General features: G+C 47.3%; 1 protein-coding gene across 1 annotated transcript in view; it reads right to left on the minus strand.

Annotated features, from left to right (window-relative positions):
- SAP25 (Sin3A associated protein 25) overlaps positions 1-16,723 on the minus strand; it is a 127,376-nt gene extending 110,653 nt beyond the window's left edge. Inside the window, exons 1-2 of the mRNA XM_086949595.1 lie at positions 16,568-16,723; positions 1,748-1,869 (exon numbers count right to left, since the gene is read on the minus strand). Coding sequence (XP_086805721.1) covers positions 1,748-1,869; positions 16,568-16,722 — 277 coding nt within the window. The 5' untranslated portion in view covers position 16,723. The remainder of the gene's footprint in view (positions 1-1,747; positions 1,870-16,567) is intronic.
- Between the last annotated feature and the right edge of the window lie 485 nt (positions 16,724-17,208).

Below are 17,208 nucleotides of genomic sequence, written 5' to 3' on the forward strand. Positions count from 1 at the left end.
TAACTTATAATTTAAAATCACCTCCTGCAGAGCTCCTTGTGTGTCCAGGTTTCAGGCAGCAATAGAAATGTCATGGTAAATCTTCTGATTAATGATCCTACTGGAGAGAGATATCACAGTTTTGCCTAGTGTCAGTTTTGACTCGCCATAAAGTAGCACAGAGGGTTAATATGCCTGCTGCAAAGAACAGATCTGTATTTTATGTGGCTAGTGTTATGTTTCGTAGGGTACCCCAAAATAGGCTTGAGTAGTCACCTGACCCTTCACCAACATTTACCGTACCATTGTGCTACCTAACAGTTTTGGTATTGACCATTTATCTAGTTAAGCACTGCATAAATGTTGTGTGGTTTTCCCCGAAACCTAGCCTCGTTAATTATGCATGAGGATTCTCATGATCACAGCAGGATCACCATCTTCTGCATAATAACTATGTATAAGGGGCATCCCTTCCGTCATCCTTTGCCGACATAGCAAGGTGGAATCCCCCGAGGGTACCGTTTGGGTATATATACACACCACACCTTCCAGGGGAAGGCAGAAGAGAAAGACTTCCATGCTGACACAATGATGCGAGACACTACGGTCCCTGCACACAGACACTCCAACACGCAGTGGTCTGACATCCCTCGTGGGGTGTGCATCTGGAGACCAAGACGGGGTACTTCATTCTCTCGCACCAGGTAATGGGGTTGGCCTCATCCTAGGAGGATTCTTGGCTTTACACCTACATACATGCTAGGTACACTTAGGTACATCTAGTTAGGGTTGCATCGTAGGAGTACGCACGATTACTGTCATGTACGTATATGCTTGCATATACTCATTGTTTTAGCACTATGGCAGAAATCTACCATCCTTTTACTCTGTTGGTGCTTATAATCATTTATATCTGCTTCTGTCTTATGGTTGTTTCACCTACTTTACACTAGAATGACACTGGTTCAATAAATACTTATTGAAAAACATCCCCACCATTTATTCTGTGTATCTCTCTGAGATAAAGTGAGCACAAAGGACTGAGCGAAAAGTACAGTACTGTTTCCACGATCCCTGATGGGACAAAGTTGGCATGTTCGATAGTTGCCTAGAACTAGTCTCCTTGGTAAGAGGAGTTTTACAGTGGCACTGTGAGCTAGCTGGGCATACAGGCGAATATATCCGGTGGGGGAGTATGGAATCAGTCTGGACACCAATCCTAGTTTATGTTGTCTAAATGCAAAGATCCTACATCGATTTATAGGAACTACATGACAATAGGTGAGTGGATAAGTAAAGCCCAAGGGGGAGGTCATGGGGGGGTACCAAAAAAGATTGTCACAACATGCACGACCCCTGCAAAAGACGGCCCCTCTGGCAGACATATAGACTGTCACATACACTCGACACCGGATAACACAACACACTCAGGGCAATCACACCGGTCTGGCAGACGGATGCAAGGCCCAATCCTTACACCACTACTGAGCCCACAAGCAGCCGACCCCAGACTGCACACCAAGGGCCAAGAGGGCCTGGAAAAGGTGAATGTTGCACAGTACAAAAAACATAAGATACAGAAAGAGAAGTGTTGTTACAGTTATTAGGACTTCCTGTCAGTAAGAAATGTGCCGGTGACTTCCATTTCAAGAAGTGGCAAAGGAAGGACAGAAACGTGTCGATTGTCAATATGACGGAAACTTACAAAATTACAAGAGTCAATAATTGACATTAATAAACAAGGTAACACGTGCAGGATGCAACTCACCTGCAGCGGCATTGGGGGTGCTTGTGCAGGTCAGAGAGCTGACCCCCACTCGATGCCCCATAGGAAGACGAAAGGCAGCGCTCCCTCCCGTGGAGAAGCCCCCCAGGGTACCATCTGACGGCCTGCAGGGGGAAAAGAAGAGATGATATAGTCAAACATAGCTCCTCCCGCCTATTACAGCACGCTCCTAAGTGACCGCAAGTAAAAGGCGGAAAACAGAGTGAAAATAACAGAATTCTAGTGCATTTGATTTAGTCTTTGTTTCTAGTGCTTTAGGCTGCCATTTGAGGCCCTCAGAGCGATCATGGGGTTACTAAGTAGCAGAGTGGGTTGTTGTTCACAGACCAGGGCTTGAGCATGGTTAGTTTTGTGGCCATAAAGTCTGTGTGTTACCAGGAGACTGTCAAAGGGGTCGATCTTTGGCGTTTGTGGCCATAAAGTCTGTGTGTTACCAGGAGACTGTCAAAGGGGTCGATCTTTGGCGTTTGTGGCCATAAAGTCTGTGTGTTACCAGGAGACTGTCAAAGGGGTCGATCTTTGGCGTTTGTCAGCTTGTAGGGCGCCATATGATTGGTCAGCTTGTATGGCACCACCAGGTAAGTTTACACTACTATGGCACTATCAGATTGGTCAGCTGGATGGCACCATCAATTTGGTTGGCTGGTAAGGCACCATCCTTTTGGGCTGCTGGTAAGGAACCATCTTTTTGGCCTGCTGGTAAGGTATCATCCGTTTGGCCTGCTGGTAAGGCACCATCCTTTTGGGCTGCTGGTAAGGCACCATCCGTTTGGGCTGCTGGTAAGGCACCATCCGTTTGGCCTGCTGGTAAGGCACCATCCGTTTGGCCTGCTGGTAAGGCACCATCCGTTTGGCCTGCTGGTAAGGCACCATCCGTTTGGCCTGCTGGTAAGGCACCATCCGTTTGGCCTGCTGGTAAGGCACCATCCGTTTGGCCTGCTGGTAAGGCACCATCCGTTGGGCCTGCTGGTAAGGCACCATCCGTTTGGCCTGCTGGTAAGGCACCATCCGTTTGGCCTGCTGGTAAGGCACCATCCGTTTGGCCTGCTGGTAAGGTACCATCCGTTTGCCCTGCTGGTAAGGCGCCATCGGTTTGCCCAGCTGGTAAGGCGCCATCGGTTTGCCCTGCTGGTAAGGCGCCATCGGTTTGGCCTGCTGGTAATGCACCATCAGCTTGGTCTGCTGGTAAGGCAACATCAGTTTGGTCTGCTAGTAAGGCACCATCAGTTTGGCTGGTTGGTAAGGAACCATCAGTCTGGCTGGTTGGTAAGGAACCATCAGTCTGGCTGGTTGGTAAGGAACCATCAGTCTGGCTGGTTGGTAAGGCCTCATCAGTCTGGTCGGTTGGTAAGGAACCATCAGTCTGGCTGGTTGGTAAGGAACCATCAGTCTGGCTGGTTGGTAAGGAACCATCAGTCTGGCTGGTTGGTAAGGAACCATCAGTCTGGCTGGTTGGTAAGGAACCATCAGTCTGGCTGGTTGGTAAGGCCTCATCAGTCTGGCTGGTTGGTAAGGAACCATCAGTCTGGCTGGTTGGTAAGGAACCATCAGTCTGGCTGGTTGGTAAGGAACCATCAGTCTGGCTGGTTGGTAAGGAACCATCAGTCTGGCTGGTTGGTAAGGAACCATCAGTCTGGTTGGTTGGTAAGGAACCATCAGTCTGGCTGGTTGGTAAGGAACCATCAGTCTGGCTGGTTGGTAAGGAACCATCAGTCTGGCTGGTTGGTAAGGAACCATCAGTCTGGCTGGTTGGTAAGGAACCATCAGTCTGGCTGGTTGGTAAGGAACCATCAGTCTGGCTGGTTGGTAAGGCCTCATCAGTCTGGCTGGTTGGTAAGGAACCATCAGTCTGGCTGGTTGGTAAGGAACCATCAGTCTGGTTGGTTGGTAAGGAACCATCAGTCTGGTTGGTTGGTAAGGAACCATCAGTCTGGTTGGTTGGTAAGGAACCATCAGTCTGGCTGGTTGGTAAGGAACCATCAGTCTGGTCGGTTGGTAAGGAACCATCAGTCTGGCTGGTTGGTAAGGAACCATCAGTCTGGCTGGTTGGTAAGGAACCATCAGTCTGGCTGGTTGGTAAGGCCTCATCAGTCTGGCTGGTTGGTAAGGAACCATCAGTCTGGCTGGTTGGTAAGGAACCATCAGTCTGGCTGGTTGGTAAGGCCTCATCAGTCTGGCTGGTTGGTAAGGCACCATTGGTTTGGTTGGCTAGTGTGGTACCATTGGTTTGGTTGGCTAGTGTGGTACCATTGGTTTGGTTGGCTAGTGTGGTACCATTGGTTTGGTTGGCTAGTGTGGTACCATTGGGTTGGTTGGCTAGTGTGGTACCACTGGTTTGGTGGGCTGGTAAGGCACTACCTGTTTAACCTGCTGGTGTGGTCACGCTGGTTTGATGGGGTAGCAGGGCGTCCAGCAGGGAAAGGCTTTATGCACTAGGCTGAGCGTCTCACGTTCAATCCACTGCTTCTAGGGAACCAAATGCGCGTTCCCAGTGAAGGAAGCAGATGAGCAGCGAGCTTCAGACCATAGGGGACCTGGTTAGGGGCAGGTTCTGTGATGATACCACCACAGAGGTCATTGCAGGGAATGACCACAGCGAGGACAAGCGAAACCCATTAAGGTAGAACTAGTAGGATTATTTATTTATTGCATTTATAGAGCGCACTATCACCTACCAGGCATCCTGGCGCTAGAAGTGAATGAGCTGGCTTACCTCCTTCAGGACCTCGGCAACCCCTAGATCTTAGGGAATAGCCATGTTTTCAGCTTCCTTCTGAATGGCAGGAGATCATCGATTTGTCTCAACTCACCCGGAAGAGTGCTCCAGAGCTTCGCAGCAGCGACCTCAAACGGTCTGCCACCAGCTCTGACTTTTTTAAATCTAGGGATTTTTATCAGATGTGCCCCAGAGGAGCGCAATGTTCGAACAGGAGCATACCACTCAAACTTGCGTTGCAGGGAGATAGGACCAATTCCATGCAAGGCCTTAAATACCAGGCAGAGGGATTTAAACTGGATCCTTTGTTTCACAGGCAACCAGTGTAACTCTGCCAGAGCCAAGGAGGCAGAGGACCTACTGGACCAGCCTAATGCTAGTTTAGCTGCGGTTGACTGTAACCTCTGCATCCTGGCCAGCAGGAACCTTGGGGACTCAAAGAGGAGAGTGTTGTAATAGTCAACTCGGCTGAGTACCGTGCTCCGAACTATCAGGGAGCGCGCCAGAGGTGGCAACAGTGGAAGGATCTTACGAAGGGAACGAATGATAGCCAGACAGCAACCTACTACCTTCGTCACATGTGCCTCCAAGGAGAGTTCACGGTCAAATGTCACCCCTAAGTTACGCACTGAATTCACCGGCTGTACCAAATTGGAGGGGTCAGAGGGCCAGAAATGACTGGGCAGCCCAGAGGGGATCCTTTCAGGGGAGCAGTAAAGCAGCTCGGTCTTAGACGCATTGAATTGCAGCGAGTTGTCCCTCAGCCACAATGTAGTGTCCCGCATACAGCTGTGAAATTTGTCAAGAGAGGTTGACTGAGCTCCCTCCAAAGAAAGAATAAGTTTAGTGTCATCCGCATAATTAAGGATCTCAATATTGTAATGCTTATTGACACTCATCAGAGGTTTCAGGTAGATATTGAACAAAATGGGGCTGATGGCCGAGCCCTGTGGAACACCATGGGAGACACTAGTAAACTCAGATTGAAAGGAGGAGAGGGAGACTGCCTGCTGCCTGCCTGACGGAAACGATTGAAACCACATCAGGACACAGCCCTTCACTCGCACCTCCTCCAGTCGTCTCAACAGGATTCCATGGTTAACCGTATCGAAGGCAGCAGACGGGTCAAGCAGAATAAGTACGGCTGCCTGCCCCCTTTCTGCCCGCCTCCGGAGTTCGTCCATCACGGTAACCAGAGCCGTTTCAGTGTCATGGGCTGGGCTGAACCCAAATTGTTCCACCTCCAGGAGCTTAGCTTGTTCTAGGAATTTGTGCTCACCACCCATTCAACTACTTTAGTGGGGAAGGGAAGGAGAGAGATGGGTCTGAAATTTTTAGGACACTTAGGATCGAGGGAGGGCTTTTTAAGCAGAGGCGTCACTAATGCCTGCTTCCACTGAGAAGGGACCACCCCCTCAGAGATAGACTGATTGCAAATCAGACGAAGCGTGGGGAACAAGACTGCTCTAAATTCTTTCCAGATCCTACACAGCAGTGGGTCCAGAGGAGAGCCAGATGCAACACTCTCAGCCAGCCTCCAGAATTCCTCAGGTTCGAGGGAAGGAAACTCGGAAAGAGAGACCAAAGTAGCCCCCTACAAGGTTGATTCCACAGACCCAATACGGCCGTCCTCCGAAGCAGGGATAGTCGTCCCGGCCGGAGAAGGTGGAACACCACCCAGATCCATAATAATGCCATTGACCTTGTCGTAGAAGAACCTAGCAAGGTCATCACAAAGACTTTGGGAGGGAGAAATCACACTCTTAACACAGTCTGGATTGGACAAGCTGTTAAGAATGTTAAACGTGCTTCAAGCGCTGTTGGGGCATTAAGTATTAAGGTGGCATAGTGGTCAGCTTTAGACCTTTTAATACTCTTCCTGTATTCTACATTTTTTTGTCTCCAAGACAACTTGTCCACATCCTGGTAACCATACCTCCATTTCCTCTCAGCCCGTTTACATTCATGTTTAAGGATTTTTAACTCTTCACTGAACCAAGGGGCAGAAGGGCTACTTCTGTTCCGAAGATTCTTAACAGGGGCATGAGAGTCAAGGGCCAGGGTAATTTTTGTACAAAAGGCGGAATAGTTCTTTTCCACCTGAGCATCCGGGGAGAAACAATCCTCCACCAGGAACATCGGGTCCTGGACACTCTTGCGCAGAAAAGCCTTCAAGTCCCTACCCAGGAAAACACACGCCCGGTTGCTGCCCCGCTTTTCTAGGTTGGCAATATTCATGTAGAATTTGACCAGATAATGATCGGTCCAGTCCATACGAAGGATATCCCCAATGTACACCTGTTCATCCTCAGAAAAGATGAGGTCTAGCAGATGCCCTCTGGTGTGGGTGGGCTTAGATACTCATTGCAGGAGGCCCAGACCCTCATAGGACCGAGTGATATTGGCCAAGCAAGAGCCCAAGGGGTCATTTGCCCAACGATTGAAATCGCCCAGAATCAACAGTCTGCGGTGCGTAGCGGCCATGTTGGTAAACATCTGCAGCAACAGATGTTGCTGTTGCACGCTAAATAGCCCCAGAGGGCGGTAACAGATGATCCCCGTAATGGATTGACCACAAGGACTCTTGATTACAAACCCAAGGATATGGTAGAACGGAATCCATTGTTGCTACTGTCAACAACATGTACTCAAAATTAATAGCCTGAAGAAGACTTTCACAGTATTAGACCGAAACCTACCAATATTTAAAAATATCCCAAAATAATGTATTTATTTTAGTGTTAACGGAAACAAGTCCCAATCCTAATTTCACTTTAGACTTCTTTGATGTACAATACTGTTTAAATTATTAGGCATTTGTATAGTGCTCATTTACATAATGTAAAATCTTCCATCAATATATCATCAAAATAAGGACTTTTAAGTACAGCGTTTAACCTGTGGTGTGTGATAACAATATTTTGCCAGCAGAACTAGAGCTTTGTGTGTAAGAGGCTCATTCTATTTTGAAGGAATCGTGTCCTATAAATTGTATTCTGTTAACACAGGCAGCATTTAGTACTATGTAAAATTCTAGTGTAAATTACGGTCATTGTTTTGCTGTACCAACGATTTATCGTAATATATATGCATGGAGGGGAGTCTATAAAACATGCTTTTGGTGTTGGCGGTAAAGCAGTAGAGTTTATAAATTAATAAAAGTTATAGGTTCTGGAGAGGGAATTGAGGCGGGTTCGGTTGCTTTCCAACTCGCTAATTCTGTTTGCGGGTTGAATTTCTGTGTACTGTTGAATTTGACTGCAGTGTTCCTGACTTTTGCTCCAAATATACACTCCTAATTAAAATTACGCTGCTAACTTAAATGAAAGGATTTCTGCTAATTTGCACTAACACCAGCTTGCACATATTTGCTTTTATATTTTGCACAAAAAGTATTTTTATAACTCTTTGCTCTTCTAAAACTGTACACTGGCCTTTTTAATAAGAGTCTTGTCTTACCAACATTATCGCATTGTTGGAAAAGACGGAGGAAGAAATCTGATGCGCAGTGGGCATGGCGCACTTCGCATACAGGGCTGTGCTTCTCGGAGGAGGGGCATTAGCGAGGCATGAAGCAGCGCCATCTTGAGCGAGGCACGCTCTAATGCTCCAAAAGAATAGGCAGAAGGAGCCTTCCCTCCTATATATAAATGGCCGCAGCGCTAACGTGCGGGGAGTTCACCACTGGCGTGTAAGGAAAGCCCGTCTGCGCCCGTCCGCGTCCCGACCATGGCCAGCGCCAGCAATCATGCCGGGTTAGCAGAGGATTTTATTTCTAGTACTTATGTAGTTATTAGATTCTATTTAAAGAATAAGTCATGCAAGATCAAACTCCAAAGTGTCCAGAAGACAACACTAAATTTAGATTGATGATACAAAGCACACGGAAAATCCTATTGATGTCTAAAAAATTATATTTTTATATATCAAAGTTAAAAGGAGTACATTCAAAGAGAAGACATCAGCAAAAAATGTCATGAAAAGATGTAAAATTCAATTAATCAAACAATTCATAACATACATAATCGAATGTACCAGATTCAGTATCTAAGTACTTTAATACAATACGTAGCGGAGTTTCGCATTGTTGCTACTCCTCACACATACCTCTATTCAAGCGCGCGGTCGTCTATCCACGATACCGCTCCGAAGTCGGCGTCCTGCATGGGCGCCATGTTTGTATTACTATTTATGTTGAATAGAGGTATGTGTGAGGAGTAGCAACAATGCGAAACTCCGCTACGTATTGTATTAAAGTACTTAGATACTGAATCTGGTACATTCGATTATTTATTTCAGATCGCGATTGTGGGGACATATCTAATCTTCACACGCAGGAGAGGACCCCTGTTCTAACTTGATTTTGATAGTGGGGTGAGTGATTACTGTTTAGGGACGTGACCAGTTTTAATCTATATACTGTGAGATATATGTTTAACTGAAACAAATTTTGGGATGCTTATACCCTAGGGTCGGACAGTGTTATATTGGGAACTGCTAATGTTCTGAAGGAGAAAATATATTAGACAAGTAAACTCGCCGGTACATGAGGATTACGGTAATTGTTCAGATATATAAAATAATTTTTACTCTTAAACTTATTAGAGTTGTGAGACTGAGTAATGAGGAATATTGGATTGGATATAACAATTTAGTTTGTATAAAAAAATTCTGTGGCACAGAACCTTATGTGCAATTAACTAGCATGTACTTTAGGTGCTGGAACATGACATAACTTATGAGGTGGGACAACCTTTGAAAATAGATAAGGGAACTCATTTGGGGTGTATTTGGTTATCGGCCCATGAATCTTTTATAATTTTAAGGATGAATGTGGATTATATATAATAGAGATGTGTACTGAAATGGATCTGGTGATGGCTTTATCTGAGACTTGCACACTTACTCGGGTTGTGTGCTTCTTATGGTTTCACTCTACTTCTCACACGTTCTTTCAAATTGTAGAGTTCGAAAACTATTGTATTACCATATAATTTATACTGTGTTTATTTGCATTATGGTTGCAGCCCTGATGAAGTCGATGTGTATTAATTAACACGACGAAACACGTGTTGGCTGCTTGTTTCGATAACTACTGTATATGGATAATTATGAATTTTGAAGAATAAGGACCATCAAAGAAAATAAAACAACCTTGATTGGAAGGACTTGAGTTGATGATCGATATTTGGATTACGTACCTGTAACTGTGATAATTCACAGACTTTATTGACTTTGAACTTGATACATTTACTTTAATTTGTTTGGAGTGCTCGGGAGAACTTTTCTATGTTGAGACCTACTCAGTAGGTGTGTGTAATCACACCTTTCCTCTTGGAGCACTAGTTAGATATTTCGAATCTGATATAATCCTTATTTTGCTGAGCGCCCGTTCACCTGGATTACCATATCACTGTTGAATACTTATAGTCCAAGCCCCATGCAGTGTTTCCACCGAAGATTACTGGCCTACACTCCACAAGTGTTCCGTGGGCTGATATTTTGTGATTCCTCTCGAGGCCCCTTTGTGATCCCTGGTCCGTCGACCTGTGGGTCCCTGAGAAGGGAACCTTAACTTTGCGCGGGCTTTCCTGGTTGCTCCAGATGTGCCCTGACTCTCCATAGCTTGGGTGTCTCCAGGACCTTGCCGGTCCTCACCGAAGCATCTTTTCTCAGACCGCATGAGTTGCAGTTGCCAAGGCTTGTTGGTCTCCAATCCAGACACTGACCCCCCAGCACTCGACATCCTTCGTGGGACAGCTCGCCTGCGGACATTGGTCGTCGTCAACGTCACCTGGTCCCCGTGGCTGCAGAGTCAAGCTTCACCTCTTCGCACCTGAAACACCCAACATCGGTGAGCATTCGTTTACCGAGCCCCTGGTCACCGGCAAGTGACCCAGACTCTGTCCCCTCTGCTTTCAGGTTCTTCTCACCTCCAATCCAGGCTTGGATCACACCGGACACTTTTCCTCTTCACGGCAGCAGCACTTTGCAGCATCACGCCATTGAAAACTACGAAGATTACAGACACCATTTGACACCTATGCACCCGGCTTCCCTGGGTTAGGTAACACGAGTACTCCGGCACTCACATGGGTGCTGGCCTTAGAATCTTCTAAGTTTGAAAGCGTTTGCTCAAAGTCCTCTCCTAAGTGTCCTAATCTTTAAAATTCCAACAGCGACTTTCCCATAGGATTGTACACAGCTCGCGACTGTGTTCTCACACTGCACACGTCCCCCGTGGGTCCCCTTTGTCACTACCTTGGGTGGTTCCTTGGCGTTCCAGCGATTCTACGTGCTCTAGGCATTGTGTCTAGTCAAGTTGGGGTTGTTGTACCACTTTCTTAATATATGGTTTGGTCTCCCCCTGGGGCCCACTGTGTATTGTGCTATTTACTGTCATTCTATTGTTTAATATTGTGTTCCTTGCTCTCTAATCTCATAAAGAGGTTAGTAGAGAGTGTTTAGTAATAAATACATATATTTTATATATACCTTGTGTGGTTCTCCATTCATTTGGTTATTCAGGAGGTTATAATCTGGTAAACCAAGCTGCTTTACACTCCTTCAAGACTTAGCTTGAAGGCTGCTCTCCACAGCTACCACTAGGATAGCTTTCAATAAAGGTTGTCTTTAACCTAATCATCAATAAGGGTTATTTGGACTGGTACAAGGTGCCCACTTTAATTAGTGGTCAGCATATACCAGGCCAACTTCTCACAACTATGGCTAGAGGAAGGTTTATGCTGACAAAAGGCAACATTCTTTTAAGTGTAGCTTACATAAGTGTGACTCTTGTGCCTGAATCAGGAGGGTTTCCCTGTGCACTCGAATTGTTCTCCAATTTACTCATGATGGACATGTTAAACATATATGTCAGGGTTTAAGATCTGATGTTTCTTCTTTCTTCTTATGATGCCACTTGCTGTGATGTCACACGCCTTGATTTCACATGCTGTGATGTCACTTTCATACTAATTAACTAGGTTAGTCCCCCCACTTCTGTTTTTAGGTCTCGCCTGAGCCAGCGCGCATGCGCCGCACTGCGAGGCTTTTAGTAAGGGATTTTAAACTCTGAACACATGCTCGTGCGTGTGCTTTTTTTTTATCACTCGCAATTGGTCTTTGCATGCGTCTTTCTAAGAAAGACGGCACGCAATTGGCCCAAGGCGGGTGTATGTCTCGCCTTCTCTGTCCCCTGGCCTAGGGTGCTCGGGAGAGAGCAGCAGCGCCATCTGTTTCCAATTATTGGGAAACAGATGGCGGTCATGCTGGCCCTGGTGAGCTGCATTCCGGGCTTGTTTTTACTGCACCATTACTTTGGAATGTAGCTAAAGTTTGGCAGCGGTTTGTTGAATTGCTTCATAGCAGCCTTGAACACAGCTGGGAACAGTGCCAATTTCCATGCTTGGGGTATAAAAATCTAGCCAAGAGGCCACTAACATATGTAATTTCAAAAATGCTCTCAGCACATTTATGGGAAATTAGCACTTACTGCAAATATTGAAGCAACGTGTCCGAAATCGGGTACACCTTAACGCTCATACCTGGCCCCTGGGAACATTACTAGACCATGACCCCAAGGCACAGAGCAGCCATGTCGAATTTTCCAGGTCCATGTGTGATTAGCTGTTCCAGTCCTGGATTTTTTCTTTGAACTTTGGGACTTGTAGTCTTACTTATAACTACAAGTCCCAGAATCCAAGGGAAAAAAACAGACTGGAACAGCTCATCGTGCATGAACTTGGGGAAAATGGCAGCTGGTTTCCTGTTTACGACCTCTGAGACGTGAACAGCCAACAACCAATCCCCGACCCACACAGTATCCACGTGGATTAACCATGTCAGCGCCCATCAGCATGCACCTTAGGGTTCAGGGAAGATGAAGGTTTAAATACAGTACCCTGATGCACCGCTGTAGCACAAACAAGCTACCTTTTTCGTTTTAAGGAACAGGCTTTCACGAGGCACCCGGGCAGGGTTGTTAGGCGCATTCACACACTTTACTGGTAATGAGTTCCTACCACGAATTTAATTCAAGACCTAGTTTAAAAGAATTAGCATCGCAAAATAATTCCCAAAACGGACATTGTGCTGTATTGCCCTTGTTCATGAAATGGCCTCAGGGGAAGTTGTTATATGACTTAATTTGTTTTATTGCCGGTTGATTTTTTGCCAAACTTGTTGAAGAAAATATTGTGATGAATTTCCTATGTTCTACTTTTGTGATATGACTAGTCCGATATTGCATGCCTAATTAACCTAGTAATTTTTGCTTCTTTGTAGGGTGGATCAGTTTAATTTCCTTAAGTTGTGGGGAGGGAGACAGATCAAGTAACCTTGTGCTACTTGAAAATGATATTAAGGCCACGGACAGCGAAATAACAGTAATGCACGCATTGTGGCCTTTCGGTCAGAGAGCACCCTGACCCCACATTATATTACCTTTTAATAAAGGCATTTCAGGAGCCTTACCTGGTCCGAGGAGCTCTGAAGTTTCCTGGTTCCATATGCTGTGTAGCTCACCCGTCCATTTTGTTTCCCTTGCATTCTGGGATTTAATAGCTTGTTTATCCTATTATAAAACAAGCATTGGCATAGCCAACAGGTCTCGCCTTTGGGACCTTGTAAGTAAAAAAAAAAACTGAAGTATAAGACTTTACATTTACATTGACTTAGTTTTAAGTGCGCTGCAAATTGACCGTTTAATTCAATCACCAGCACCTTAAAGGGGCTTGAAGTGCATTTTACTCTCAATGTATTAAGAAAGCCGGTAATGAAGGGGAAGGACATTTTCAGAAGTGTCGCCAGCTCCGCAGGGCAGAAAACGATGCCCCCAACTAGAGTCTAGCCAGACACTATGCTCATGACTCGGTGATTTCTTTGAGGATAAAATCCTCAACATTCGGTCCAACCCAGTAAGGGTGAATCCTTTGATTCTGTGGTCAGTTCTGCTAGTCTCCAAACCCTGACCCCAGAGTCCAAACCGTTATCTTTATTATGTCCAGTATTCACAGGAAGTGATAGCTTAATTTACAAACTGTAGGTCGGGTCCCCAAACGACCCTATGCCCCCTCATATCCTGACCGCCATCTCGGATATTATTGCACCCACCTATCAGGAGCTATTTCCCATCTGCCTCCACTCAGGTGTCGTGCCAGATGATGGGAAAGGAGCAGACACGAGTCCTCTGCTTAACGAGGCTAACACTGTCCCTGAAACATTAGCAAACTTCAGACCAGTCTCTCTGCTCCCAGCAGCCTCGAAAATCGTGGAAAAGACGGTGACCAACCGCGTACCACCTTTCTGGCCGAGAACAATGTACCCAATCAGGTTTTAGAGCCGCCACAGCACCGAGACGATGTTATTGGAGGTCTCAGGATCTACTAAGTGCAGTTTGGATTCTGGACTTGATGTTGCTCTGGTGCTTTTGGACCTGTCAGCAGCTTTTGATATGGTGGACCCCAACATCTGGCTGCATAGGTTAGAACATCTGGGGGCAACGGGCTCAGCCTTGGGCCGGCTGGGTTCTTTTCTTGAGAGGTGTGCTGTGAGCAGGTAGAGTGGATGAAACCTTATGACTCTGGGACAAATGTTGAATTGGGGGTGGGGGGAGGGGAGCAGGGCTCCTCCCTGAGTCCTACACTCTTTCACATGTATATGACCCCCTTGGCATGTTTAGTTGAATCCGCTCCTGCTCACGTATGATGGGGATTCTGCAAGTACATACGATGTATTTGCACGTTGCATGAAGGCGCTGCTTGAATGATTGAGAGACAATAAATTGCAGTGCAACCCAGACAAAGCGGAGATCTTATTGTTTGGGTTGAATCCCCCCCCCAGGATGGGTAGAAGCATGGCCTAACAGTGCGACCCCCCCCCCCAGTGGCCAGACATCTGGGCGTTATGTTCGACTCTCGACTACCTCAGAGCGCAGGTGTCAGCAGTAGTGACGCCTGGCTGCTGGATCTATCGAATGCGAGGAAGTTTCTCAACTTCCTTCCGCAGGACGCGCGACTCTCTGTGGTCGGAGCATGGAGTGGCTCTAGGACGGACTCTGCCAATGTTCTGTACTTGGGTCTTCCTGAATATCTGGTCCGGCATCTACAAGTGATTAAGAACATGCTGGTCTGACACCTTTATCAAATTCCTACATGCACACTGGTATCTCTGTCACGGGAGGGACTGCACTGGTCGCCGGTCCGGCAACGCATAATGTACAAGGCACCGACATTGACACAATAAGCTCTTCACAACAAAGTGTCTCTGTACCTAAATGAGAGGATCAAGGCATGGAGACCAGGGCGGTCCCTGCGTTCCAGGGGGGGCGGTCCACTCTCAGTCCCCGATTTACGAGACAGCGCAGAGGGGGCTCCTCTTTTACAGTTAAAGCGCCCAGTACATGGAACCAGTCGCCTGGCCACCTGAGATCCATCACGAAGGACACACATTTTAAGAAAGAACTAAGAACACTTGTATTCAAACTTTAGTGGCTTCTTCTCAGTCTCTAGTTGCCTAATGCACCAAGACACTGTTTTGAGTAGCTGTGCGCTATAGAAGAACCTCTCATTCATTCATTTATTCAATAAAACAAGCATTTGCAATGCAATCGGTCTCGCCTTTGGGACCTTATATGTATTTAGCTATACAGCACATTAGCCTGGGTGCTGAAACATCTACTGTTCTTTAACATGGAGGGAAAGTAAGCACCAAACTGCATGACACGGCAGGTATGGGAACATATGGAGTGAAATATTGCCTTTCAGCAGGAAATGGTATAGTCCAAAGCTCTGTTTTTAATATACAATCAAGGCCTTCGGTGGTCATATCACTGAAAATACAAGATTTGAAAAAAATATTATTGTCTACAGTTGCTCGTGGAAGACAATTTCTATGGAGTGGAATCTAAAGAGTGATAAAGTGATTCTGGTATTTTACTGACCTCTGCTGGTTGTTTTCGATCAAGACAGTTAAATAGAGGCAGTTGAACAGAAAACAAAGTCCCTAAGCGGAAGCAGACAAGTCCTAGGGCTGATCTCCAGAGCCCCCAAGGTGCATACACATATAAGAAAATGCTAAAGTATATACAAGAGGTCTCGAATGCGCGACCCAACAAGGACATGTTACGTATATTTTTCAACAAAACATGAATTATTGTATGTGAGCAGTGCTCGGTCTGGTCAGCCCTAGGCAGGGTATTAGAAACTGTCCACAGGCAGAGTTCCCGGAGCAGGGCTCCTCGCCGGAGGGACCCCCTAAACCAGGTGTAGAGAGGGTTTGAAGCTTCAGCCCCCCGACAGGGCCCAGGGCAAATGAAACTTCACTGGACCGGCCCTTAGAACGACCCTCCTTGACAGGCCGCTGCAGCCGGCTTTAAAAAAGGGTTTCATCCTTCACAGGCGTCAGTCCACAGACAGGACCTTTCACTACACAGAACACCCCCCCCTCCCAAAAAGCCAGAGGGTACACAAGGCATAAAGGTGAACCAGTCAGGACACATAAGAAGACTTCTCACTGGACTCAGACCCTCAGCCAGACCCAAGGCCTAGCCCAGCCCCGACCCTCACTGGACTCAGACCCTGCCCTGACCCTTACTGGACACAGACCCCAGGCCCTGCCCTGCCACTCACTGGACTCACACCCCACCCTGACCCTCACTGGACACATACCCCAGGCCCTGCCCTGACCCTCACTGAACTCAGACCCCAGACCCTGCCCTGACCCTCACTGGACTCAGACCCTCATCCAGACCCCAGGCCTAGCCCAGCCCTGACCTTCACTGGACACAGACCCCAGGCCCCGCCCTGCCCCTCACTGGACTCAGACCCCAGGCCCCGCCCTGACCCTCTCTGGACTCAGACCCCGCCCTGACCCTCACTGGACACAGACCCCAGGCCCCGCCCTGCCCCTCACTGGACTCAGACCCCAGGCCCTGCCCTGACGCTCACTGGACTCAGACCCCGCCCTGACCCTCACTGGACACAGACCCCAGGCCCCGCCCTGACCCTCACTGGACTCAGACCCTCATCCCTCAGCCACACCCCAGAGAAGCCCCACCCCTCCCTCTGGTCCAGGGGGGCTCTCACCACACAGTCCGGGGACGCCTGGCACGCCTTGGAGACTCCCTGGTGTCCGAGTCCATGTCCGAGTAGCCCTCATTCCAGCAGGTGTCATCTGGGGGGTCGTCCGAATCTTCACCCCACGGGGTGTGGCGTGTCCCCTCCATGTCAGCGCCTACCATCTGGAAGGAACGGCCACCATACATATCAATCGAAGGGTGTCATAGCATAAACATAGCCTTTGTAACATGAGACAGCTCAGAAGTCTGAGGTCTGTAAGATCAATGTAACCTGAGGAATCGCTCTGCTGTGCAAAATCGGTGTAACCTGAGAGATAGCGCAGCTGTTTGAGGTCTGTAAGATCCGTGTAACCCGAGGAATCGCTCTGCTGTGTAAGATCGGTGCAATCTGAGAGATAGCTCAGCTGTCTGAGGTCTGTAAGATCTGTGTAACCTGATGAGTAGCTCAGCTGTCTGAGGTCTGTAAGATCTGTGTAACCCGAGGAAGTGCTCTGCTGTGTAAGATCGGTGCAATCTGAGAGATAGCTCAGCTGTCTGAGGTCTGTAAGATCTGTGTAACCTGAGAAGTAGCTCAGGTGTCTGAGGCCTGTAAGATCAATGTAACCTGAGAGATAGCTCTGTTGTGTAAGATCGGTGCAACGTGAGAGA

Source organism: Lissotriton vulgaris, unplaced genomic scaffold, assembly GCF_964263255.1.
Source record: "Lissotriton vulgaris unplaced genomic scaffold, aLisVul1.2 SCAFFOLD_510, whole genome shotgun sequence".
In the NCBI taxonomy this organism is placed as follows: domain Eukaryota; kingdom Metazoa; phylum Chordata; class Amphibia; order Caudata; family Salamandridae; genus Lissotriton; species Lissotriton vulgaris.